Source organism: Dendrobium catenatum, unplaced genomic scaffold, assembly GCF_001605985.2.
Source record: "Dendrobium catenatum unplaced genomic scaffold, ASM160598v2 original_scaffold_19754, whole genome shotgun sequence".
NCBI lineage: Eukaryota > Viridiplantae > Streptophyta > Magnoliopsida > Asparagales > Orchidaceae > Dendrobium > Dendrobium catenatum.
The window spans coordinates 1,614-28,156 of NW_021338214.1; the positions used below are offsets into that span (position 1 = coordinate 1,614).

At 35.4% G+C, this 26,543-nt stretch overlaps 3 protein-coding genes across 3 annotated transcripts; 2 read left to right on the forward strand and 1 right to left on the reverse strand.

The window, feature by feature from the left end:
• Positions 1 to 6,266: 6,266 nt before the first annotated feature.
• Positions 6,267 to 6,881, reverse strand: LOC110109506. The gene has a single exon (XM_028691591.1). It carries the CDS (start codon positions 6,788 to 6,790, stop codon positions 6,479 to 6,481), a length of 312 nt encoding a protein of 103 aa, XP_028547424.1. The 5' UTR covers positions 6,791 to 6,881; the 3' UTR covers positions 6,267 to 6,478.
• Positions 6,882 to 15,767: 8,886 nt separating this feature from the next.
• On the forward strand, positions 15,768 to 17,149 carry LOC110109513 (oxygen-evolving enhancer protein 3, chloroplastic). Its single transcript, XM_020840609.2, has 3 exons — positions 15,768 to 16,118; positions 16,286 to 16,581; positions 16,916 to 17,149. Exons 1-3 carry the CDS (start codon positions 15,806 to 15,808, stop codon positions 17,012 to 17,014), a joined length of 708 nt encoding a protein of 235 aa, XP_020696268.1. The 5' UTR covers positions 15,768 to 15,805; the 3' UTR covers positions 17,015 to 17,149.
• A 6,846-nt stretch (positions 17,150 to 23,995) lies between these two features.
• LOC110109510 (probable histone H2A.3) lies at positions 23,996 to 25,109 on the forward strand. The gene is made up of 2 exons (XM_020840608.2): positions 23,996 to 24,266; positions 24,642 to 25,109. The coding sequence occupies exons 1-2, from the start codon at positions 24,078 to 24,080 to the stop codon at positions 24,855 to 24,857; spliced, it is 405 nt and encodes a 134-aa protein (XP_020696267.1). The 5' UTR covers positions 23,996 to 24,077; the 3' UTR covers positions 24,858 to 25,109.
• Positions 25,110 to 26,543: the final 1,434 nt, after the last annotated feature.

Consider the following 26,543-nt stretch of genomic DNA (forward strand, 5'->3'; position numbering starts at 1 on the left):
TAACTTATGTATGCTCATTATTGAGTTGATAATCATAAACCTTATATGATGTTTTATATAATAAACTAACATTTACAAAACTATTTTTGTTTATAAGCATAACAAAAGTCTATATTAAATATATTTATGCTTAAATATTAAATACAGCATTACCTTGTAAAACAAATATTTCCAATCACAAATATATTACATTGTATGAATCAATTATATGATATGACATATATGTCAGACCAATTATGTGAATTTGCATTCACTCTTATATGCATCATATAATATGATGATAATCACATTATATAATCATCTACGACTAATTGTCACTTAATCATTATAAATCATTTGATGGAAGATCAAATGACGTTTATGAATCATACCGCGCAATAGACATCATACTATAATATCCTCAAACTAATCATATTGAATGATATGATCATTCATATAATATGATTATCAAAAATATTCTTCTAAATTCATCTTTCCTAATGATGTTCTATTCCTCAATCTCCCCAAGAAAGAAAATAGAAGAAAACACAAAAGAGAAGAAAATTCCAAAGGCTTGTGTTTCACTCTCTTAAAAAAACCTATTCTTCACCTTGTAGGGTTCACATCCCCAAAGGGAACCCTAGCCCTTATCCTCCACTTCTAAAATCTCTTACACCCCGCTTCATTAACCTTTCCACATTCATCTCCATGAGGGCAACATCTATTTCAAAAGGCCACATTTCATCCTACCTTATATGCTCCAATATATAACATAGATTGTTTCAATTCGCTACATTATTATTATTTGGGTACCAATATTTTGTAAGAACCAAATTGATGTGAAATCACTAGGAGTTATTTGAGAAATTGAAAGGAACAGTTGATTAAAACTTGCTAATATAAAATTATTGTTGAAAAATAAAGAAGAGTTAGGAATTCAAAATATTCAACTTGCTTAGGTAAAGAAGCACTCTTGAGATTAACCAAACAATACAATCAAAATCCAAAGACAATAATAAATGTTGCATGCACATAACGTAATCCACCACTTAATAATGAGAGGTTCACATTGAGTACATTCTCACTCAATCACTCTTAGGCTTTAGCGGAGAAAGATGAACCATATGAGGAAGGATATTACCACTAGGAAGATGGCGCCGAAGACCTTCATTGATGGAGCGGTAATCGGCGGTGGAGGAAGAGTGGATCGTCCGATGAGAAGCCAAGGTGCTCTGTGTTGTTAAATCTCGATCATCTTGACGAGACAGTAAATAATGCGATTGACGTAGCTTTCCACTGAGTTGTCATAATCCCAATCCATTTTGCAAAAAAGAGAACGGAGGATGTCGATCAAGACCGTTATCAACCTCAAGGTCGGCCATAAATCAGAGGAAAGGGGGAGGAAGAAGCTTGCCTTCGTCTTGTGGTTTCAAAATACATGAGAAGCTTAGAGTTTCTAAGAGGCAAAGGGAGGCTAGGTAAGTTAGGATCTAGGTTAGGTTGGGGTTGGGAGGGAAAGTTTTAATAAATATGAAATTAATTAAGATTTAAGTGGATTTGGAGGGAGTTGGATTTGAAAATTCTAATTCTAATTCAACCAAGGCTTAGGATCCAACTAGGCAATCAATGCGTGAAATCCATTAATGGGTCGGCGACATGATGAGGGGAGGGAGGAGATTTGGAGAGCTTTAAAAGTTTCCAAATGGGGTTTACTAATTAAGGAGTGGAGTAATTAAATCCAATCCAATTCGAAATTAAATTGAATTTGGATTTAAAACTTTCCAAATATAGCTATGTCAATTTAGGAAGTTATTTGAAATTCAAATTTGAATTTCAAATTGAAGAGTTATCTTCCTAAAACACTTGAGTAAGTTTTGGTAAGTGGTAATGATGATGGAAAATCATCATTAATGGTGGGAGGGCCAAGGTGGCCGACGGCAAGGTGATGGGACAGGCTTAGGAGTTCGGTTGGAGGGGAGAGTGGGGCTAGGCCAGTGGTGGGGGTTGAGGTGGTAGAGTTGTGAGGGGGATTTGGGTGGGGAAAAATGGCCGGCGGTGGAAGGGCTAGGAGGAGCCGACGGATGGGGTGGGGACAAAAAGAAGAAAAACAAAGTAAAATAAATTAACCACGAGTCGCGGACTCTTCCAACGACTGGTGGGTACTGCACTCTCACCTTGAGCTCTCTCTCGCTTCTCTCTATTGCTCACACAAGAAGAAGAAGAAAACAAATGAAATTTTCATTATCAAATCGTCATCCCATTACAATAGATGAGGCATCAATATATTGGCCTAAAATAAAATAAAGGAAAAGACTCAAATGCCCCTTAGGCTACAACTCAAATAAACTCATGTAAAAAGGATACAATCGGAACTAGAAAATAAATAATACATAAATGCATCAAAAATAAAGTCTGTGAATCGTAGTCGTCGATCTACGATTCCTACGCCGATAAACTTATCGATAACGTCTGTGAATGTCCTCATCACAAATTTTAAGTTTTACCAAATATTTAATTATGTTTATAGTCTTCGCACTCTCAAAAGCTTAATCTTTTTTAATTAACACCTTTGCATATAAATAGGATTTATTAAATTGATACCAAGTTTGTGCCTTTGTGTTGTTGAGCATTACATAGGTAATATTGTGCTTAGCATGGTTCACTCACAGCATAAAATATTACACATTTTATTATTTCGTAGCTGCACTTGTATATATTGTCATTACTTCTATTATATATATTTTGTGGTTTGTTTAGCTTTTATATTACATTTGATTGAGCATGTTTTAAGTTGAGAAAAATTTTTTAAAATTCTTCAAGTGTAACTTTACATTTATCTTCCTCCTTGACCGGCTCTTAAGGGGCGATTTGGAGGGGATTAATTCAAAAATATTTTCTAATTGAAGAATGCAAATTTTGGGGCTGATTTAGGGATTAATTAGGAAATATTTCCTAATTGAATAGGGCAGATTTTGGGGCAAGTTTGGGGGCTGATTTGGATAGGATTAATGTTTCCTAATTTAAGATGGTAGATTTGGGGGGTTGATTTGGGGGGGTGATTTGGAGATGATTAATTAAGAAATACTTCCTAAATGAAGAGAGAATATTTGGGAGTTGATTTGAGGGTTGATTTGGGAGCAAAATAATTAAGGAAATATGACATTTTTAAGGGAACTGGGGGAGAGCTATTTGGATTTTTGTTGTTTATTGTATAATTTAAGTAGGGAGATTTTCCTAGGGTCAGGGCTATGTGTTGTTTGTTGAAATCAGATTGTTCTTAGGGTGTCTGGGCTCTAGCTAGCAACTAGAGATTTGAGAGAGTCATATCTTTCTCTCCAATTAAAGATCCATTTGTATCTTGTATTTTCTTTCATAAAAATTTCAATAAAAAAGTGTTCATGTGTGGTCTATTCCTGATTTTCTTGTTGTTGGTTTGCTGAAATTGCTGAAATCAGATTTTAATCAAGGTTTTTCCTAAATTTTTACAAGCACTTCCTATCAGAATGATGGTGATGCTACTTTCTAAGATCAACATGATAGTGGATCTAGGGATATGCTTCTGCAATACATAGTTCACCCATGGGTTGATATTCATTTTCCTGCTAGAGGTGGCAAAGTACTTAAAGGATTGTCAATTTATCCCAACAAAGTTTACCCCATTAACCCATGGCCCTTACGAAAGGTGATATACTATTTAACAAAGTATAAGCAGGCGTTGAAAACCCAAGGGCACCTCACAAAGCAGCTTAAGTTATCTCTAACTCCACATAGAAAGAAAGAGGCGAGGCTGAAGAGAAGGTAGGCATAGCTTTCTGATTGCCTATTTTTTGGATTAGGTTTTGCCTAGCCATACTCTAGACAAACCCTAATATGCCTAATACCGCTTAGTTTGCAAGTGGCCTTTTCCTAAGATCCTTGGACCCTCATTAGACTCTCTTGGACCCCCAAGACCCTTTATAATATCCATATAGCTCAAACTTAGGTGCTTAAGTTTTGTTACTATAGAATTTAGGATTCCTAACTTATTTCAACCTGATAGACCTAAGTCAGACATAATCTAGCTTAGGCCTAGATCAAAATCAAATTAGCTTCATCTTAATCACTAGGATGGACTGATTGCAATTTGCAGTAGGTAGCCAAACTATTAATGACAATTAGGGTTAATTGAACCTAAATTCATCGATTTAACATTCGAATATAAGACATATCCTTTAGTTCTTAAATCTTCTTATGTTAATCCAAACTACTTTGAATTCACTTTACTAAATATTGAACTTACATAAGATTTCTCTTTAAACAAAAATTAAGTGGTTAGAACCCAGCAATCTATTCAACATCTTGTGGACCCACTAGACCCCAATTTACCTTAGTTGGCCCTAGGACTCCTTAGCTTATGCCCTAGGATATTAATTAGCCTTATATGGTTTAGCCTAGTCCAACCATAGATAGTATAACCTATGATTGACCCAAATAAACCCAGTTGGGTCAATCACTTTTACTCAATGAAACTGTCAATTGAGCATGTGACCAATATTATCCATCAAGTAGCTAGCCTAGAACCCTAGTGGAACAATTCCATTAAATTCCACACTTGACCAACTTAGATGCACTTAAACCAATTAATTGATTCACTTGAGCCTAATTTGGCTAATCCAAGCCAAATTAGCCTACCCATTGGCCCTTCTTTGTTCCCAACTAGCCTCTACCCCAAGCTCCATCGCCTTTACATCTTAAAAACAACAAAAAGTGACCACCTAGCAATCAAAAACCATAGCAGGAAGGTGTAACCGTGTAAGCAATTCATGATTCTTAATGCTTTAATTCACTAGGCACTCGCATATTGGCCCCCTAAAATTTGTTGTCATTCATCTCCTATTTGAATTATCTCTCATTCTAATAAAAACGAGAGGAAATTTATTTTAAAAGTATGATCCGATTTCTTCATAGATATAGCCCGAGAGAATTTCCCAAAGCTCCCAACATTTTCTCTCCTCTTAGCTTTCCTGTGTCATTTTCGAGCCTCCACACAACTTCAATATGTAGCCTACACTAGCTTTAACAAGGACACAAGCCTTCCTTGGTCAATACAGTCATCTAGAGTGAGCCACAGGCCCACAGTCTATGTTTCTCAAACCCCTTTGCCTCATCCAAGTCAAGGTTCAACATCTAATAGTGAAACTAGAAGCCATTTGGTTAAATTATAATCTAAAAAACCCTACTTCTCCTTATATTTCGTTGTCTAGAAAGTACACACCATGGATGTTGTGTTTTAGCCAAGGTTTTAAAAGGCGAAATCGGGAATCGAGGCGTTTTTTCTAAACGAGACGAGGCGTAAGCCTCAAAACCATTAAAATAAATTAATTTAAAATTATAAATAATAAAAAAATAACAAAATATTATGTCAACTATGAATTTGAAGAATTGTTTTAAGATAATATTACTGGAATACAAGATTTAAAATAAACTCACTTAATGTTGAAGGTATGCATTTGGGGGGGGGGGGATAGGACCAAGTTCCTCGCCAACCAGTCCTGTAGCTTGTAGCTCCTTCAATGAACTTGCCAACTCGTCCAAACCTTCATATAGGCCATCACATTTAAGAGCACAGGTTCCTTAAATATGCCATATTCGATTCTTAAGGTCATACAGACCAAGTCCCTCGCTCCATTGGAGTCATTGCTCCTCTCATGACCTGCTTGTTCTCAAAAACTAGTATGAAACTATTAAAACTAAATAAATGTCGCATTTGAGTATGCATTAGCACCCACATGATCAAGCTGCCTAAGTTCAGTAGCTAAATCATAAGACCTAGTGCTTAAGACTACTACGACAAGACTTCAATTTGGAGACCTAGGTGTTTGGATAGAAGTATAGAACCAAATCTGATAGTTGGGATTAGGCACAGGATGGTGACTATGATGGAGATGGAGAAGCTGCAGATGATGACGATGATGATGATATATAATGGGATTAATTTTAAATTTCGTAAATATATTTTAAAGATAATATGCATTGCCTGAGTTAACTTGAAGGTCATTTTGAAAATAGATCGTTTCAACTTAACTTGAACTAAAAATGAAATCTTCAAGTAAAATTGAGGCTGGCTAGCTCGAACTAATCTTCTTGTTAGATCTATCTTCATCTGAAATGAAAGAGGACAGACATATATACAAAATTTTAAATAAGAATTTTTACCTGCTATATTTAAAGAAACAATTTAACTTCACCATGTCCTATGATCCCAGCTCGGATAAAAGTAATACGAATCTTAATGATTACTCCCCAAATAATAAATTTGAGTAGTCGATCAAGGGGGATTTACATACATACCACTTTATTTCAAATAAAAATGAAACAATTCCCACAAATTCAAGAATCAAAATCCTGCAAAGTTAGAATTTAAGCAACAATTTCAAATGCATTGCAAGTAAAAGAAGTTGTTTCATAAAGTTTCATATTATCAAAACTAGGTAAAGGAGTTTCTACAGATACCCTGGAATCAAAAGACAATCCGAAATAGGGGCGCGTCTGATCCGGCAGCCGGGATGATCTCCCAGCGGCAAGGTTCCAGCTCTTCTGACACCGGGCAATACCCAGCAAGCGTTACCTTCTCTCCAGCAGCCGCCGCCGAACCGAACTCGAACACCGTCACGTCCGCCGGCCGGCGAACCTCCATCGCGCCGTTTAGGCCCGAGGTCTCCACCGCCCATTCCTCTGACTTCGCTGCAACACCCTCTCCACCGTTGTTCGTTCCTGAAGAGCCAGCGTTCGGCGCCACCGCCTTCCCCTTCCACCAGGAAAGCAGACCCATCGATATGGGTTGTTGAAGTGAGCTCGGAGCGATACGGAACTTAGGGCTTTGGATGGATAGAAATGCTAATAAGAATTTCTTAAAACTTGTGAAAGGATTTTTTTTTCTTTTTAGTAAACATTCGCCTTTGTATGATCAGAATATCATAATTTTAAAAATATGTAGATTGTTTATTTATTTTTTAAAATATGCTATAAAATTAGGGGGTCGGCTATTGACACGGTCCGATAATCCGATTTGAAACATTTGAATTTGGGTCAACCCGTTTAACACCCGTTTGAAAAATTAGATTGGATTCGAATCAACTCAACAACTCAAATTTGACCCGACTGACCCGAAAAAATAAACTTTTTTAAGATCCTTAATCATACCTATTCAAACAAATGATCGAACATGTCTACCCTTCCCAAATCAAGTTAAACTATATATGAGGATATGCCAAAGAAAATTTGATTGAGTGTTTCAATAATTTTTAACTATCTAAATAATTTTACAATAAGGTATTAGCAATATTCTAATTTAATTGGACACTTATTTGAATCAATATTAATCACTGCTAGGGGTGCAAATAAGTCAAGTCGAACTCGAGTCAAGGAGTGTTCGAGTCGAGTTCGTCTATCAACTACAGAGCTCGAGCTCGAGCTTGAATCAGCAAGGGAAAAAAGAGGTCGTCAAGCGGCCGTTCGAGCTGCTCATCCACATTTGTCCGCCGCCAGCTTTAGTTAGTAAGAAGTTGGATTATTTGTATTCTCTGGGCAGAATACAGAGCTTATGACCTAACTCCAAAATTCATCCACCTTCAAAGTAACTCTAGTATCAAATTAATCTAAACTCTTTTAATTATATCAGAAAAATCTCTTAAATCCACATATTGATCGCATCAGTGATCTAAGGCCCCCATCCATCCATCAGTCATCACACAAATAATGCCTTATATTGTGTTAACGCAATATGATTTTCTAACACAAACCTCTCCATATTTCAAGGCCTTAATTAATTTAAGCTAACACAATTAAGTAAGGCTTCGTTTGGGATGGCTTTCTTATTATTTCATAAAACAGGTTTTTAGTACAAAAATTTTATTTTTTGTGCTAGAAAACTGTTTTAAAAAGTAATAAGAAAGTTGTCTCAAACGAAACCTAAACGTGTTTCATTGGGCGAATTATTACGTCCGGTCACTGGACGTCCAGACATCCAATCCAGATGCGCCACGTCACCCGAATACACTGGGTCCCGATGTATTTTAATGATGTGGGGCGTCTGGATTGGTGTCCGAATGAATCGAGACACCGGACGTAATAATTTGCCGTTTCATTGATGTTAATTTGTAGCTTGAAGAAGCTGTGAAGATGAAGGATGATCCTAAGACACGGCTGTGCTACGATGAAACTAAGGTTGTTCTCAAGGAAGTCATGGAGAGGGTGGCCAGAGCTTGAGAATTCTTCATTGGCCTGTGGTTTATTGGTTTAGTTAATGTGACACGAAATTTCATTTCTTTGGTCCTTCTAAAAGGAAAGTTTCATTTCTAGTAGTTATGGCTTTTCTGCTTCAGTATTTAACAAATTAATCAAACTAAACATAGCTATAGTGAAAATATAAGATTTTATATTTGTTGTCTTTTTCTTTTTGAAAATAGCGTAAGGATGAGAAAATGATCAAAATGGTCCAATAGTTCCACAATGAGACTATTATGATTCATTTTTTAAGACTTGAGGAATTAAAATGATCATTTAATATAGTTGAAGGCCATTTTATTTCTTCATAAAGAGTCAAATGGATCATTTTAGTTCCTTCTCAATAAAAATTTGAAAACCGACTTCCACACAAAGGAGCAAATGTAGAACAGAGAGATGCTTCAAGTTAACTCGATGCCTATGGCTCAGTTGGTTGTTTTTAGTTGAAAATATGTTTAAGAACCTGAAGAATATATATATTTTTTTTAATTTTATCATTTGATTGGTAGTAATATATAGTTTTTCTATAAAGTTATTTTCTACAGCAATTTTAAAAATTCAATTTCTCTACAGCAACTTTACAATGCAGTAAGAAAGTCATTTCAAATGAAGCCTTAACTTTCTTAATGATTTATAAAGCAACTTTATAGCATAAAATATGTTGAACTAAAAAAATTTGTATAAAAAAGCTATTTCAGAAAACAGCTAGAAAACTATCTCAAACGAAGCCTTGGACAACTTTTTTATTGAAAATTTTTTTTATTAGAAAGCAATTTAAGCAGTAGTAAAAAAACCGTTCCTTTGGGACGGCTTTTTTACTGCTTTCTAAAATAGAGTTTTAGTACAAAATTTTTTTGTTTGGGACGGATTTTTTATTGCATTATAAAACGGAGTTTTAATACAAAAATAAAAAATTTTGTACTAAAACTCCGTTTTAGAAAGCAGTAAAAAAGCCGTCCCAAACGAAGCCTTAATCTTCATGGATGAATAATGATGCAAAGTACAATATTTGATAATAAATAAATATTGTTAAATAATTTTTTTTTCATGCAAAAATAGTAAGACTTTTATTGTGGGCATTGAGAGAATATAATCTTCATAATACTTAGACGTGTTAGAATGCGATCAAGGATTGCTGCCGCTTATTTTTGATAAACATCAATAATAATTAAAAAACTCTTAAATTAACCAAACAAATTTTATAAATATACCCTTATCATTTCTTTTGAAAATAAATACATTAAAATGATTTAGAGAAAGTGTTAACTTTCATCTCAGACTTCATTTGGGACAACTTCCTTACTGTTTTTATAAAACTGCTAAAAAGTAATATATGATGTAAACATGAAACTAAAGAGAATTTTTTGCTCTGTATTGTTGGGCAAATTATTGCGTCCGGTGTCCGGATTCGTCCGGACACCAAACCGGTGTCACCACATCACCAAAATACACCGAGACCCAATGTATCTGGGTGACGTAGCATCACCGGATTGGATGTCCGGACATCCGGTGACCGGACACAATAATTCGCCGTATTGTTGTTTTTCTCTTTGCCTTGCTTAAGATCTACAGTCCAAAGCTTTCTCATTCATTATTATTGCATATCTGGCTTGGATAATAAATATTTTATGTGGATACACACATCCATCTTCTTTGTAATTATCTGAAATTTGAAAATATTTGAAAATGAAGAATTTTTTAATTTCTGTTTGAATTGCAACGCAACAGAAAGAAAGGGAAATATGGGTTTTTGGTTTCTGGATCGCTTTGTTGTTTTTACTTAAATTATTCATATCGATTAGGTAATTTTAATCATATCCCTGTTTTTAAATATTTTGAGATTAACTGTTTTATTCTCTGCAGAACTTATTTTATTGCAATTTTTTTGAATTTATTAAATTTTTACTGCACAACTTTTTATATATTATTGCACTGATTATTCCGAATATTTTGATAGCGACATTTATAAATTTCACTAGGTAAAATAAAAGTTATTAAATATGTTCAATGTATAGAAATTAGATATTTTATTTAAGCGTATTATTGTAATGTGTAAAAGACAAATAAAAATATTAAGAATGGAAATGAACATGAGATTCTATAAAACTAATTGTTATTGCTTTTATTGTAATGTGTAAAAGACAAATAAAAATTGGTTGATCCGTTGATTGAAAATTGATTGGCATGTACATGATGGTGGGTCGATAGATATTTATTTAAAAATTGTGGTTGGTTTTATCCTCTACTAATTCACGTGATACAACGATATAATAATACAATGATTAGGAGTTAAAAGTATTACTGTGCCGACGAGTAAAAAGTTAGGGCTGTCAATAATTGACACGACCCGAAAACCCGACTCGAACACGACCCGGAATTTTCGGGTTGGACACGACCCGTTCGAAAAACGGGTCGGGTTCGGGTTCATAAAAGTGACCCGGATCAAATTTCGGGTCGGGTCCGGGTTAACCCGGTAACCCGCTAACGACCCGTTTCGACCCGCTTTAAATTTTACGCGGCGTCAAACGTGTGCCGTGCCGCGTGCGTAAGCGGGATTCATAAGGCCTTTAGGGTTAGGTTTTCGTCATTTTCATTTCACGCGCCGTAAACCTCGAGCTCTCCTCTCCTTCGTTGCTTCGCTGCTTCGTCTAGGGTTTCCCGTTTCCGATTATCATTTTCTTCTGTACAGATCTCCTCGATCTGTCGACGGTTTACTCTCTTCTCCTTCTGTGGTAGATTCTTGGTTCGTGGTTTCGTGGTGTTCATCGTGCACATCTGCTTTGGATCAACAAGAACACTTACCTCTGTCGCTGTTTGTATCTCTCATCTTCTTTCCTTTCTTCTCCTTTTCCTTTGATCTACATATTGTGAAATGCGAAGTTCGTTTTGGGGTTAGGGTTTTTCCGATATTCCGGTGCAAATGAGCCAAGTCGAGCTCGATTTTCTTTGTTCAGTTTCATGCTGGTTTTTTTGTTAGGTTATTGCAGTGATGCACTTATGTCATTAGGTGGTTGAAACGAGCCAAGTCGAGCTCTATGCTATCGTATTTCTGTTAAGTTTCGACGGTTTTTTTCTGTTCCCTTACTGCTGTTAATTCTGTGCAATCGAGATCGAGCCATGTCGTGCTCTATGTTGTGGTATTTTTGTGCAATTTCTGCTGTTATTTCTGGTGCAAACGAGCAAAGTTGAGCTCGATTTTCTAGTTATCTTTGTTCAGTTTCTGCTGGTTTTTCTGTTAGGTTATTTCAGTGATGCACTTATGTGGTTGAAACGAGCCAAGTCGAGCTCTATCATCTATGCTATCTCATTTCTGTTTAGTTTCGGCTGTTTATTTCTGTTCACTAACTGTTGTTAATTCTGTGCAAATGAGATTGAGCCATGTCGAGCTCTATGTGCTGGTATTTTTGTGCAAGTTTTGCTGTTATTTCTGGTGCAATTCTGCTGTTATTTCTATGCAGTTCTGCTGTTAGTTCTATGCAAACTAGCCCTGCTCTATGTTTTGGTTTTTCTGTGCAGTTTCTACTGTTATTTCTGTGCAGTTTCTACTGTTATTTCAGTGTAGTTTCTTCTGTAATTTCAGTGCAGTAACTGCTGTTAGTTCAGTGCAGCTTCAACCCATTAAGTATTGAAGTTATGTTTTGTAATTTTTTTGTTAGATGGAGAATTCCAATACCAATCAAGGGAATTCTTCTTTTGCTGAAAATGAAGCAGTACAGACTTGTGAAATACCTGTAGAGCCCACTAACGAGCAATGTAATGATGCGACAATTACTAAGAAACGACGAAGAATGACCTCAGTGGTTTGGGGCCATTATGAGATGTTACCTAATACGAGTGATGGAAAACAAAAATGTAAATGCAAAAAATGTGGTACTACTTATCTATGTGATAGCAAAAATGGAACCGGTAATCTTAGACGCCACCTTGAAAATTGTAAGAAAAGAAATATGCGTGATATAGGACAGTTGATCTTACAAACCAACACTGAATCTTCAATATCTATGTGTGATGACAAGTTTGATCATGCTGAATTTCGTGACTTGTTTACTGCTTCTATCATCATGCATGATTTACCTTTTCAATGTGTGGAATGGGTTGGGCTTCGAGCAGTTCTGTTATATCTTCGCCGTGACTTGCAATTAATTTCTAGAAACACTGCTAGAAATGATTGCAAAAAATTATTCCTTAAGGAGAAGTGTAATTTAATGGAACAGTTATCTAAAGTCACTAGCAGAATTTGTTTAACATCCGACCTTTGGACATCTATAAATACTGATGGTTTTATTTGTTTGACTGCTCATTATATTGATAATGATTGGCATTTGCAAAAGAAAATTATTACTTTTTCATTCATGCCACCTCCCCATGATGGAATTTCATTGTTTGAGCAGTTACAGTTGCTTCTGGTTGAATGGAAAATAGAGAACAAGCTATTTAGTATTACTTTGGATAATGCTTCTGCAAATAATAGTTGTGTAGATTATCTAAAAAATCATTTGAATTTGCGTGATGCCTTGATAATGGAGGGTGCTTTTTTTCATATACGTTGCACAGCACATATCATTAATCTTGTAGTTCAAGAAGGTTTGAAAGACATTGATAGTGCAACTGGGAAAATAAGAGAGAGCATTAAGTATGTTAAGGGATCTCAAGCTAGAAAACAAAAATTTCTTGATTGTGCTTCACAAAGTTGCTTGGATGGGAGACGAGGTTTACGTCAGGATGTACCAACCCGATGGAATTCCACCTTCTTAATGCTTGACAGTGCTATTTATTTTAAACGTGCTTTTCAACATTTAGAATTGGTTGATTCTAATTACAAGACTTGTCCAACATCTATGGAATGGGAAAAAGCTGAAGAGATTTGCAAGTTCTTGGAACCTTTCCATGAAATAACTTGTCTCATTTCTGGGTCTAAATATCCTACAGCAAATTTATACTTCCCTTGTATTTCAACAGCTTATGCGGAACTTAAAAATGTTTTGTTGAGTAGCCATCAGTCTCTAAAGAAAATGGCTGCTGGAATGATTGTGAAATTTGAAAAATACTGGTCAGAATTCAGTGATATTTTGGCAGTGGCAGTGATTCTAGATCCGAGATATAAAATGGCATTTGTTGAGTGGTGTTATCAAAAATTGTATGCTGGCAACTCCAACTCCGAACTTAGGAAGCTGAAACTCAAGTTAATTTCATTGTGTGCTAACTACAATCCACGAATGAATCCTGCAATAGGAGAAAGTACAAGAATGAATGCAGTTGCACAAGGGTGTCCTACAAAGATTAAGTCTAAATTTTTGCAGGTTCATTGTTGATCTTTATATGTATATTTATCATTTCATTTATTTTCCATTTTTTATTTCTAATACCCATCCAAAAAATACAGGATTTTGCTTCATTCCAGAAGGATGCCTTTACACCTAGGAAATCTGAATTAGACATCTACCTAGAGGAACCTAAGATTGATAGCAGTATTGATTTAGACATTTTAAAGTTTTGGCAAGGGAACCAATATAGATTTCCTAGTCTTTCAGCAATGGCTCGTGATATACTATGCATTCCAATAACAACAGTAGCATCTGAAAGTGCATTCAGCAATATTCATGGATTTAAAATTATATCTATTTAATTGTTTATCTTTTTTGCAGTTAGCTTATATCTCCAGGACTCCATGAGTGCAGGCAGGCAGGCACAACTTCACAAGACTTCAACTAGTCAAGGAGTTCAAAATTTTTTTAAATTGTAATATTCGTTTGAATTATCTGTAAATTGTAATTATTTGTTTAATTTATTTGTTAGTTTAATATTTTGTATAATTTGTATATTGTAATTAGCAAATTGCTTCTAATTCATAAATAAAAAATTTTTTCATGCAATTTTTTGTTTAACTGTGTTGATGTTTTATTTTTTTTTTAGATATTAATGAAAATTACTCGGGTTAGCGGGTCAATCCGGGTTGACCCGAACCCGACTCGGGTCGGGTTTGGGTCTTGAATAGTGACCCGTATCCAAAATCGGGTCGGGTTCGGGTCAACCCGTTTAGCTTCGGGTCATTTCGGGTTAGACACGAACCCGACCCGTGACCCGAAATTGACACCCCTATAAAAAGTGATGACTATGTTTACTGAGTCAATAGTTACTAACTACCGATTACTGAAAAACAAGGTGATAACCAAAACTCCTTACTTGCTGAATAGTGTAGCATATGATTATTGAAATGCATGTTATTGATTCATTGTTGATATTATTATATAATTTTACTGCTTTACTATTATTATTTATTGATTTACTATAATTGTATATATTTATTGTTACTACATTGCTTTATTGTTATTGCCATCGATTTTATTGATGATAATGTACTAACATTGTTTGATATGGATATAAATACTATTTAATACTACTATTGATTCACTATAATTGTTATTGTTATTGATTCATTATACTAATATATATTGAGCATGTGATAAACTAAGCAGCATGTGATAAAAATACTAATTTAATACTGATATAAAATGATTGAATAGCATGTGTACATTGTTATAAGATTCTACTTCATTGATATGATTTCAACAGTATTTATTGTTGCTTTGATTTTATCGTTTTATATGATTTATTTACTGATTGGTAGGACTGATATGCTGACTACTTTATTGATTCGACATATATATTGATATACTAGTTTCCCCACAGTCTTATTTTACTGACTTCCATGTCGCACTATTTTGTTATTTACATATTATATTGCTACTGCATGTGAGCTTTACTATTTCTGTACAGATTCATGATATATGTTATGATTTGACCACTCACATGCATATTGCTCCTTTGTAGTGTTTTGAGTTTAGTTGTATGATTTGATTGTTTGATAGACTATTGAGTTCATTATATATGGTTAAATGATTTTAGATCAGAGAAGAGATTCAAGAGTATGAGACTTATCAAGATTCCTCATATTTTATTTCTGAATGATATATTGTGATTATATGATTCACGAGTATTATATATGATTTATTTTTAGGTCAATGAATATAGATGTATATTAATGTTTTGAATTATAGAATTTATTTTTGCTGTTTATTATTGATATAAAAAATTAAATAGCTCTAGTTGTTATATAATAAAGAATAAAAAAATAAATTAAATTATGGGCATTACTTTCTCTCTTTTTTCTCATATTCAAACTTAATTATCTTCTCTTCACATGTTATCAATCTATAAATGACACAAAATACAACCAGATATCATCCACGGAATAAAACATGATTCAACATAGCTCAACATAATGAGAAATTTGAGTCGTTGATTGGATTCAAAATCAAATGAAAATTTAAAAATCCAAGGGCCTCTTTCTATCCACGTGTGAAACCTTCATTGGCCAATGCCAAACACAATCCACCTCAAATTAAGCTCAAGCCACACGTTGTAACACGTGGCCACCATCCAATGGATCTCAACTTATCCAAATCGGAACGCGCAGATAAGGCATCCCATTCGGAGTCCGAACTCCGATTAAAAGTCCACTCACTCTTCATTCTTCAACTCAACCAGAAAGGCAGAAAAAATGGCGCAGGCGATGGCTTCAATGGCTGGCTTGCGTGGCTCCTCGCAGAAAGTTCTGGAAGGAAGTCTCCAGCGCAGCGGAGGAAGCCGGTTTGAGGGTCCGGCGAGTCTTCGGGTCGCCGGCTGTGGCCGGGCTGGGCTCAGTGTTATAAAATCTCAAGGTCTGCCGGCGGAGACAGAAGCTCAGAGTGGGCGTCGCGCCATGCTTGGACTTTTCACCGCAGGGGTCTCCGGCGTCGCCTTCGTCAATAGAGTGCTCGCCGAACCGAAGCTTATCAAGATTGGTCCTCCGCCAGCACCCTCCGGCGGCCTCCGTAGGTTTCTCTGCTTCATCTGTACAGTAATTTTTACTGAATAGAACCGAATCTGAACAAAACAGACAAAGAGTGATTATCTAAAGTTCAAAGCAAATTTATAATTTTGGATTTATGTTATTCATTTATTATCTTCAATTTGATTTAAAAGATTTTGAATCTCATAGCCGGTACACTGAACTCTGATGAGGCAAGAGATCTGGATCTTCCAATAAAAGAAAGATTCTTCATTCAACCGCTGCCTCCAGCTGAAGCCGCCCAGAGGGCTAAAGAGTCAGCGAAGGACATTCTAAATGTCAAAGAGCTCATCGACAAGAAGCAATGGCCATACGTCAAGAACGACCTGCGCCTCAAGGCTCAGTATCTCCGTTACGATCTCAACACTGTCATCTCAGCTAAGCCAAAGGAGGAGAAGAAGGCTCTCAAGCAACTTACTTCTAAGCTTTTCTCTACCATCGACGATGTGAGTTCCTTTCACCTCTTGCCTGAACTATTATTGCAGGACCCAATTTATTGGGTTCAACGATGTCATTAAATTGAAAGCTTAAATTCTCAACAGACAGATTATGAATATGTTTGGGACAATTTTCTCTCTGTTTTGTACTAAATCTATAAAATCTTACTTAAATCAAATCTTGGGCGCTACCAAACAGCCCCTATATGTCTGCTTCCTTTAGTCTTCTCTGCCTTAATTTTCTATTTTGGGTGACTCTAATTCCCAAAATTTGCTTATATTTTCTTGATTGTTTGATTTGTGTCCGATTTCTGAAGCATTTTTGTGCTTGTTTTGTTGACAGCTCGACCATGCAGCAAAAATTAAGAGCTCTACAGAGGCTGAGAAGTATTATGCTGAGACTAAATCTCAGCTGGATGACTTGATTGCCAAGTTAGGCTAGATGAATGAAAGCTCCACCTCTTATGTATTATGAACTCTCTGCAATTTTTTTTTCTTTTGTTCTTATAAATTGAGCTTTGTTATGCTTTATGGTGAATGAATGCTCTATCAAACTAGCAATGCATAACTTTTTTTTTAATTAGTAAAAATTTACGTGCTCATATTGCACTTAATTATGATTACTTAGACATAAAATATTAATGATTAATTTAAAAAATTTATAGATTATTACTTAGTATTTGTTGGGAAAAATTTTATATATTTTTGTAAATATTATTCTAAAGTTGTTGGAGGTAAAATAATTTTTTTTTTAAATTGTTTTGAGTATTATAAATTTTAAAATAACTGGGACAAGTTTTTTAGAGCTACCACACTCACGTAGATCTAGCAGGTTCCCTTCACATAAATTTTAAAAGAATAACAAAAAAAAAAGTAGTTAAAATATGTGTAACAAAAATCTAAAAAAAGTCAAGAAGCTGCCTCAAATATACCCTCAATCTATTTATATAAATGGTTCTTAACATTGTTGAAGATTGGAGAAATTGTTTATTTTCTTTGAATGTAGATAAATTTCATTAGCCTACAAATAAGTATGCGCGCATAAACTTGAAAGGCAATTGTTATGGGGAAAAAAGTAATTTAGCTAAAATATGAAAATGATTTCTTTTTCAACTGAAATATTATTATAATATGATATGCAAATATTAGAAGGGAAATGCAAATGCATAAAAACTTGGCTTCCCTTAGGGTTTTGGGTGAACTAAAAAGGCTCTATGTTGTTGTTGCGTCCTGGAGTATTCGCGGTGGTAGAGAAATATATAGTTTAACGTCTTACCATTGTACGAAGATCCAACACACAAGCACATTAGATAGAGGGTGTAGCATTCATAAGAGATACCAGAGTTTTATGTGTAAACCCCTAAAAAAGGGAAAAATCCACGGGGTCCGGCCCAGTTTGAAAGAATCTTTGTAATTGATTACAAATGAGGCCCTTCCTTGGAAGAAGGCCTTGGTTTGATGTCACAAATGTACATCATATAGAGTGCATTACATCAACATAGACATATGTGTTTGGTTGGTAGGACCATAGTTGATAGGACAGAGGTCGGAAAGATTGTAGTAGGCCACGGAAGTTGGAAGGACCGTAGTAGTAGGGCGGTACTCCAATATAACTCCGGGAGTTAGGTGGTGGTCCGACATAAGTTCGAGCCTCAGGTGTTGGTCCGATAGTACTCCGATGTCAGGCGGTGTTTCGACAGTGGCACTTTAGCGTCAAGGGGCACTCCAGCTTCGGGTGACACTTTGACTTCCTTGGATGGTCTAGTGGTGGTTTGACAGAACCTGGCGGTGGTGCGGCAGAACTCTGACGGTGGTGCGGCAGAACTCCGACGGTGGTCGAGGAGGAGCTAGGTAGCTGGAGCTTTCTTTCTTCTCTCCATTCTTCTCTCTTGGCTCTTCTCCCCCTTTCAAGAGGAAATGAAGTTCTATTTATAGAATTCTTGAGTGGCATGGCTTGTAAATAAGTTGAAGTTCAAGGGTAAATTGGGAGTGGTTTGGATGTGTACTGTCGGAGTTCTGCCGCACCACCATCAGAGTTCTACCGCACCACCGCCAGGTTATATCAAACCACCACTATACCGTCCAAGGAAGTCAAAGTGCCACCCGAAGCTGGAGTGCCCCTTGACGTTGAAGTGCCACTGTCGAAACACCGCCTGACATCGGAGTGCTGCCGGACAAACACCTAAAGCTCGAACTTCTATCGGACCACCACCTAACTCCCGGAGTTATACTGGAGTACCACCCTACTACTACGGTCCTTCTTACTTCCGTGGCCTGCTACGGTCTTTCCGACCTCTGTCCTATCGACTATGGTCCTACCAACCAAACAAATATGTTTATGTTGATGTAATGCGCTCTATATGATGTACATTTGCGATATCAAGCCAAGGCCTTCTTCCAAGGAAGGGCCTCATTTGTAATCAACTGCAAAATACTAGTGGATTCTTTTAAATTGGGTCAGACCCTGTGAATTTTCCCCTTTTTTAGGGGTTTCCACGTAAAAACTCTAGTATCTCTTATGAATACTACACCCTCAATCTAATCTGCTTGTGTGCTGGATCTTCATTCAATAAACAATATATTTCTCTACCACCGTGAATACTCCAGGATGCAACAATTATAGATATAGAAGAAAAGTAAATAATAAAAATTCTTTCAATTAGGTCTTGAAAAATAGGTAACATGTTATGGCTTTGACATGGTACAACCCGTTTCAGTGAAACCGATTATATTGGGTTGAGTTGTAACACGTTTTCCACCATGCAGTTATTAGATAAAAGCTAAAAAAATATTCAAAAGCTTATTCATTAGAATGTTATCGATAAGATATGCAAAAAAATATGCATTGATTTTTCATTTTAATGTCGATAAACAAGAATGCAAAATAAAGTAAAATAAATATGGTATAAACAGTTTTAAATTTATATTTAAGGTAAACTAAACTTGCTCAGTTTCGAGTGAGAACAATTTATACCACAAACAAGCTCTCTTGACCTCCATCATCGCCGACTGCTGCCACTCATCTTCGTCCACCACGACCAGCCACCACCGTCCCCACCATCTTTGGACATCACGCTACATCCGTTTTACTTCAAACCAAATAAAAGAATTGAAGCATTCACTTGCATTTACTTTACACTCATCCAAAATAACTCCAAAGTATTTCTTTTACATTATATTTCATTTATAATGCATTCATTTTTTAGATAATCAAACAACCCCTTAATCATAATAATCTACCCACTATAATGTGTTTAGTCTAGTAATTAAGTTATTAAGCCTAAGTGAGTGTCCCAAGGCTACCAAGAGGGGGGGTGAATTGGTAGTTTAGAAATTAAGTCCCCTTTTTAAAATTATTGAACCGAAATAAAAATTTCTTTTAAATTTTGTAGAAAAATGTTTTTCAACCACAGAGTTTTTAAAACTGATAACATTATAAAGTTGCGGAAACGTAAAACAGTAAATATAAATGACAGCCAGATTTAGTAGGTGTACTCGGTCTTAAACCAGGACTACATCCACCCCCAAGGCTACACCTCTCTGAGATATTGTCACTAACTAACTAATAGTGCTCTCTTTGCAACCACAGCAAGGCGGAGAAGAGCCTTATACAAACCAACAACTCTTTTCACCACTCCCCGGTGCGGTAGAGAACCGTCCGGTCCTTAACCAATCCCCAAGTGTTGCAGAGAACCATCCTTCCTTTCACACTATCCCAGTGTGGCTAGATGAACGTCCGTCCTTTCACACTCCTCTAGTGTGGGCAGTAGAACTCCTGCGGTCTTTCACACTTCCTAGTGTGGGCAGAGAACCTTCGGGCTTCAACCTCTCCAAGTGTAGCCAGACGAACCTTACACTGTTCACACTCTCCAAAGGTGTAGGCAGAGAACCTTACGCTGTTCACACTCTCCAAGTGTCGAGAGAACTGATTCCTTGACAGATCTTTCACAGAATCTAGAAGGAATAAGTGGAAATGAGAGTGACAGTAATCCAATTCACAAGTAGAGACTGCTACCTTTAAAATTCAAGTGAAGCCAGTTCTTGTCTCCAGTGTAGAATCCTCGCCCTTGAATGCTCTTTCCACTCTTCCTTGGCGTATTCTCTGCAAGTAGGCCAATGGAAGAACAAATGACAAAAGATTGCGGTGCAGTTAATTTGGACTATTTATACAAAAGACAAGAAAACATCCCAAAAACTGCAAGTACTTCAATTCTGTACGCAGTGGATCGTCATACCGTAATGATCGTGATCATCTGGACGATTTACTTACGATCTTGAACGCACCTTTTGAATATGTGTACGGAAATGTCTTCGTACTTCTGATTCGTTGTCACTGTATGTTACGAACTAGGCTCTTCCAGTACGAACGGTTATTACTAAGGCCGGTTCTAGAAACTGCTGAGATAATCTGTTCTAGAGCGGTTTAATCGTTTTGGACGATATTTTATTCGTACTGCACGAAAATTTACAGAGGACCGGATCGTCATGCTAAACCCTAAAACTCCCAACTCCAACCTAAGACCTACGATAACCAACTAACTAATCTTGACTTCTGCTCGTCTGGACGAAATTTTCCAAGACTTACATCGCCACGTGACGATATATCTATTTCTGTTGGACGAACTTTTCGCACAGAACCGATGTCCTCGAATGATTTTAATTTCTTCTGTAGAGAAAATGTTATACCAGCAGGACATGTCGCCTACGGACGATAAATGTAAATTGCGTCTGAACAATAAATTTTCCGGTGAAAGAATCGTCCTTACGATATTTTATTTCGCATGGACGAAATAGGACTTAGAAAAAAATTTCGAGCAGTTCTTATTCGTTCCATATGCTCTATAGGATGATCAACTGTTTTGATCGTATTCCTAGTACGAACATACACGTCCTGTCATTCAGTATGAAATTTATATTGATCCTCTTGTTGTGTGTATCGTTTTATCATCTCAAATACACACTATGCCCTTTCAAATTTGATTTTCTGAAAAAAAAAAAAAGTGCAAGCTTCAAATCTTTACAAAGTATCGCATGCTGAATTTAATTTGAAGTCTTCGTAGTCTGGAGTTAATTTTTCCTGAAATGTCAGTACACATAAGAGCAAATGCAATTCTTCTAAAAAATGTTAGGAGATAACTACACATTTGAACAATAATGTTTGGAATCATCAAAACTTCATAAGTTGCAAAAATGTAAAACATGCAAATAGCAACTATCTTAACATAATGTTTTGAAGTATATATATCATATACCATTTGCTTTATATATCTCATTAGATATGTGATAAGTATAGATTGTGTAATATTTTGGTTATGTTAAATACAATAAAAATGTGTTATTTTAGTTATTTTTGTACAAAAATTGTGCAGGAAAAAGCCAATATTATAAGTGTCACAACGCCAACAAGTTTAATGTTGCAGCATCGTATTGATCCACGTCGGAGCACTGATTTCAACACAACGATGCTGACCTTGATTGTCTGCAAGGGGTACGACATCACAGATGTTAGTGCCGCATCACGTCACAACGTCGTTGCGCTTGAAATTAGCACTGCAACATTGGGTGTCCTGGGAAAATTCAACGTATAAGCGTTAGTCTTTCCTATGTCGCAACGTCAAAAAGTTGTTCCAAGCGCTACAATGCTCACATTTCACAGCGACGTGGCAGAGCAGTTTTAACTGCTACGAGTCGGACCGACTTAGCTAAGAGATGAACTGATTCATGTTGTAATTGTGTCATGTATCCAGCGCTGCAACGGAACCAACATCATAGCATTGAGACGTTAATTCATTTTTGGCCGCCGCAGAGCAACCCTATCAAGCAGCGCCCGATCCTATACTTACTATAAATAGAAGCTAGTTTTATTATTTTGCGGGTTCATTTTTATGAATGTATTTTTTTTCGTGTATTCTTTAGTTCCCCCTTAGAGTAAAGTCCAATAGAGACTAGGAAAGTACGAGATTCAATCTTTAGAGATATTTATTTTAGTAAATCTGTAAGCGAAGGAAGAAAGAGTGTAGAAAAGACACTTAGATCCGCCATGATGATAAACTTCTTACTTCTCTTATACTTTATTCTTTTATGAATAAGAAGAATATAAGTTTGTTTGTTATTTATTTCATGACTAGCTAGATCTTCTGTTTTGAACTGATGATGTAAAGATCATATTAAGTATTAATGTAGACTCTTTTTCTTTAATAGAGATAATGATATTTACAATATATTTCGTTCTTAATTTAATGCATATAATGATCATGTGTGCAGTTAACATCTAGTGTGATGTATAACATCAACGAAAGAATGCAAGAATAATAAGGAATATTGAAATAAAATATTGGCATGTCTAGACATATGATGTTTGAATATTTTAGGTTCTATGGAGATAATAAAATTATAATGAGACTAATTTAATTTAAGTTTTTTTATCCCTAAAAGCTCGACAGAAATATAAGGATGTACATGCTCTAATCCACATCTATAATTAAAAGACTCATTAGAAAAAAGATATGTTATTTACATGTATCAAACCAAAATATTTATCAAAATTATATTAACTTTATTACTTAATTTTTATTCAATGGTAGGAACTCAAAATCCTCATTTTCATTTTAGTAGGATAAGTTAATGTATTTTGATAAGAATAGTTGTTTTTTTGTTGTATAATATATCACTTTCTTGTGAGTTCGACACTTTACTTTATCGCTTTATTACTTGATTTAGCATGTATACTTGCATAAATTAGTGAGCTATTTTAAATTTTATATCAAAAAAATTTAAGCATATTTCAAGTCTATTAAGTTTTATATTAGCTCACCATTATCTTATTACATCATACGTCCACGTCTAATTTTTAGCTTCATATTATGGGAAGTAATATGCTTTTTGCAAAATACTATATTGTTGAAATAATTGCACATTTAGACCTACTTTTATCCTTTTTCTTTATTCTATTGTTAAAAAAAATTAAAAAAATTTAAAAAAATTCAAAGATATTTTTTGTTTGATTATTTGATTTCTAGTTTTAGTTATTATATCTTGTTGTATGGTTGATAGATTCAGCAAGAATTATTTATTGTGGTTGGATAAATTATGCATATAAACACACAAGATTTATAAAATTGGCACCTAAGCATTTAACATAAATCACCCAAAACCCTATTTATATTATTTCTATAAATATACACAATTTTGATATGCACAAAATTACCCTAAAATTTGATATAGTTTTCGAAGGGGTAATCCGGTAAAATTACTTCCCAACCAAACGGTCCAAACCAGAGGCGTACCGGTCTCGGATTCCCCTCTGTCCGTTAAATCTAACCGTCCAACGCATCTGCAACTAACGGTACCCGATTGAAATCCGTGTGCTCTACTATGATTGGTCACCTTAGGACCTCATCCTATAAATAATATTTTGGCGTTCTTCTGGAACAGTAGAGAGTAAGCGGCGCTTTATTTCCGACTTGGAGGTAGATCTGGTGCGGAGACCTAGCAGCCAGTTCGCAATGGCCGGAAGAGGGAAAGCTATAGGGTCCGGAGCTTCAAAGAAGGCCACTTCAAGGAGCAGCAAGGCGGGGCTTCAGTTTCCCGTCGGTCGTATAGCTCGTTTTCTCAAGGCTGGCAAGTACGCTGAGCGCGTCGGTGCTGGTGCTCCAGTCTACCTTGCAGCCGTTCTTGAATACCTTGCAGCCGAGGTTTGTGTGCTCTTTGTTCGTCTTATTCTTCCATACTGGTAGGGCTTAGAGTGGGTTCATCTTGTTGTGAGCTTTATGGAACCGGATTGGCAGCTTAACCCTCATTATTGTAAGGTTGAAACGTAGTGATTGCCGTTATTTTTCAGTAGCTATTGATTTTAAGGTTGGATTTTCCCATCTTAATCCATTATCTATTCATTTTTGCCCACCAAAATATTTGTTTTCATGGTTAATGCTATGTGGTTCTTCATTCCTTTATTGCTTTGTTTTTCGTTTGTTTTCCTAATTCATTTAGTTTCTTCCCAAAAAAAAATCAGTAAACTTTCGGGACGGTTAACGATTTATCTGAATCATTTACTTTTGGAACATGAACAGGTTCTGGAACTGGCCGGAAACGCTGCTAGGGATAACAAGAAAACCAGGATTGTTCCGAGACACATCCAATTAGCTGTGAGGAATGACGAGGAGCTCTCAAAGTTGCTTGGCACAGTGACTATCGCTAATGGTGGCGTGATGCCCAATATCCATAACCTTCTCCTTCCAAAGAAGGCAGGCGGATCATCTAAGCCCGGTGCCGCAGAAGAGGAATAGCGGAGCCATAATCCCTATCATTATTCCTTGTTTTAAAATTCTGACGTTGGTTTTGTACATCGGTGATGTAGTTTATATAGCGCAGCAACTCTGATTGTTTTCTTTGTTACTTCTCTGTGGCTGTTCCGTTGTTTCCGTTAGTTTTAACAATGCCAGCGAATTGATCGTGAAGGGTTCTGCTAATGTGGATTACAGTTTTAGTTGTTTCTGGCAGAATTGTGCTGAAACTTATTCAAATTAATGATTTTAACTTAATCAATGAGTACGAAGTGTGGGAAATCTTTGGGACTTTCGAATTGAGGCGATGCTTTTATGACAAATGCCTAAACTTTGAGAGAAAATTATCATTTTTGTAGTGTTGTTGTCAGGTTGATGCTTCTCTTTATCTAATTAGAAAGAAATCATCTTATAATATTTATGGTTCATTTGCCAAAGGAGAGAGCCATATTTTCACGGTCATGTTTTTAGTCATATATTTTATGATTTTTTATTCATTATTAGAAATAAAAAATAAATACTTATTTTTTAATAGTTTATGAATGTGTTTGATTGCCTAGTGTTGCTTGGCTTGTTTGCTTAGTGAATATGGTTGGAAACTCTCTACCTTGTGCTTGATTTTTCTCAAGTTGCATCATTCTTTTAAGTGAGGTTAGAGTTAGGCTGTCTCCAGTTGATTGGCATATGCCTGAATGGCGTTTGGGGATCATCCCATTTGAACGGCAGTTTCGCCAGCATTCATATGCCAATGAGCAGTGTGATGCTAATAATGGCGTTGCATTGTTCATACGCCATTTTTATTTAATATATATAATTTATTTTTAATTGTACATGTTTAAATATAAATTTATATTATAAATAATTAAAAATTAAAATATTGGTAGTAGGATTACATTAAAGATATTAAAATAATTCAAAAATTAAAATATTTTTTATGTAATTATTTTTTTAAAGATAAACATTAACATAAAAATTACGATAATTTTCATATAATATATTTATAATAGAAGACATTGAATAGTGAATACTACAATACTTAAAAAAAAAATTTGAATCAAAATACAAAACAAGTTCTGATATTAAATAAAATAAAATAGCAAGTTATGACAATCTAATAATCCGGAAGAGTGGCGTCAGCTCCTCCAAGATCTGCGAGAAATTGTCCAAACGAGTTTGAAGGAGGTTGTTGTTGTCCGAACCTCTTTTCTAATATTCTTGCCCACATTGCATTATGAAATGCATTAATTGAGCATTTGTGGGATTAATATACTAATTTTAATGTTTAGTTGCTCTTGTATTTTTTTGGTTTTCATTTATGTTTTAATGTAATTTTATTTGTATCAAATATATATTTGCTTATTTAGAACATATTAATATCCCAATTTTTTTATATCGAGAAAAGAAACATAATTTTTAAAATTATAATAGGTTTAAAATTGATAAATATAAATTTATGATTAAAAAAATTTAAAATAAAATAAGAAAAAGAATATGCTAAGAATATTCCTTTTTTATGTTAGAAAATGAAGTTTGATTGGAGTTAAGTTATTGCATTTTGGAGTGAAAAATGAGTTTTTCGGTTGGAGATGCCCTAAGTGTTATTGCCAATATTAGGTCTCCGCCTGACCTCTATTCTTGGTTGCCTAGTCTTTTTTTATTTTTGTTGTCGATTGCCTATGAACTTCAGAC

Coding starts and splice junctions, on each gene's coding strand:
- LOC110109506 (XM_028691591.1), bottom strand. CDS start 6,790: ATGGGTCTGCTTTCCTGGTGGAAGGGGAAGGCGGTGGCGCCGAACGCT.
- LOC110109513 (XM_020840609.2), top strand. CDS start 15,806: ATGGCGCAGGCGATGGCTTCAATGGCTGGCTTGCGTGGCTCCTCGCAG. Junction 16,119..16,285: donor AGCACCCTCCGGCGGCCTCC/GTAGGTTTCTCT, acceptor TGAATCTCATAG/CCGGTACACTGAACTCTGAT. Junction 16,582..16,915: donor TTTTCTCTACCATCGACGAT/GTGAGTTCCTTT, acceptor TTTTGTTGACAG/CTCGACCATGCAGCAAAAAT.
- LOC110109510 (XM_020840608.2), top strand. CDS start 24,078: ATGGCCGGAAGAGGGAAAGCTATAGGGTCCGGAGCTTCAAAGAAGGCC. Junction 24,267..24,641: donor TTGAATACCTTGCAGCCGAG/GTTTGTGTGCTC, acceptor GAACATGAACAG/GTTCTGGAACTGGCCGGAAA.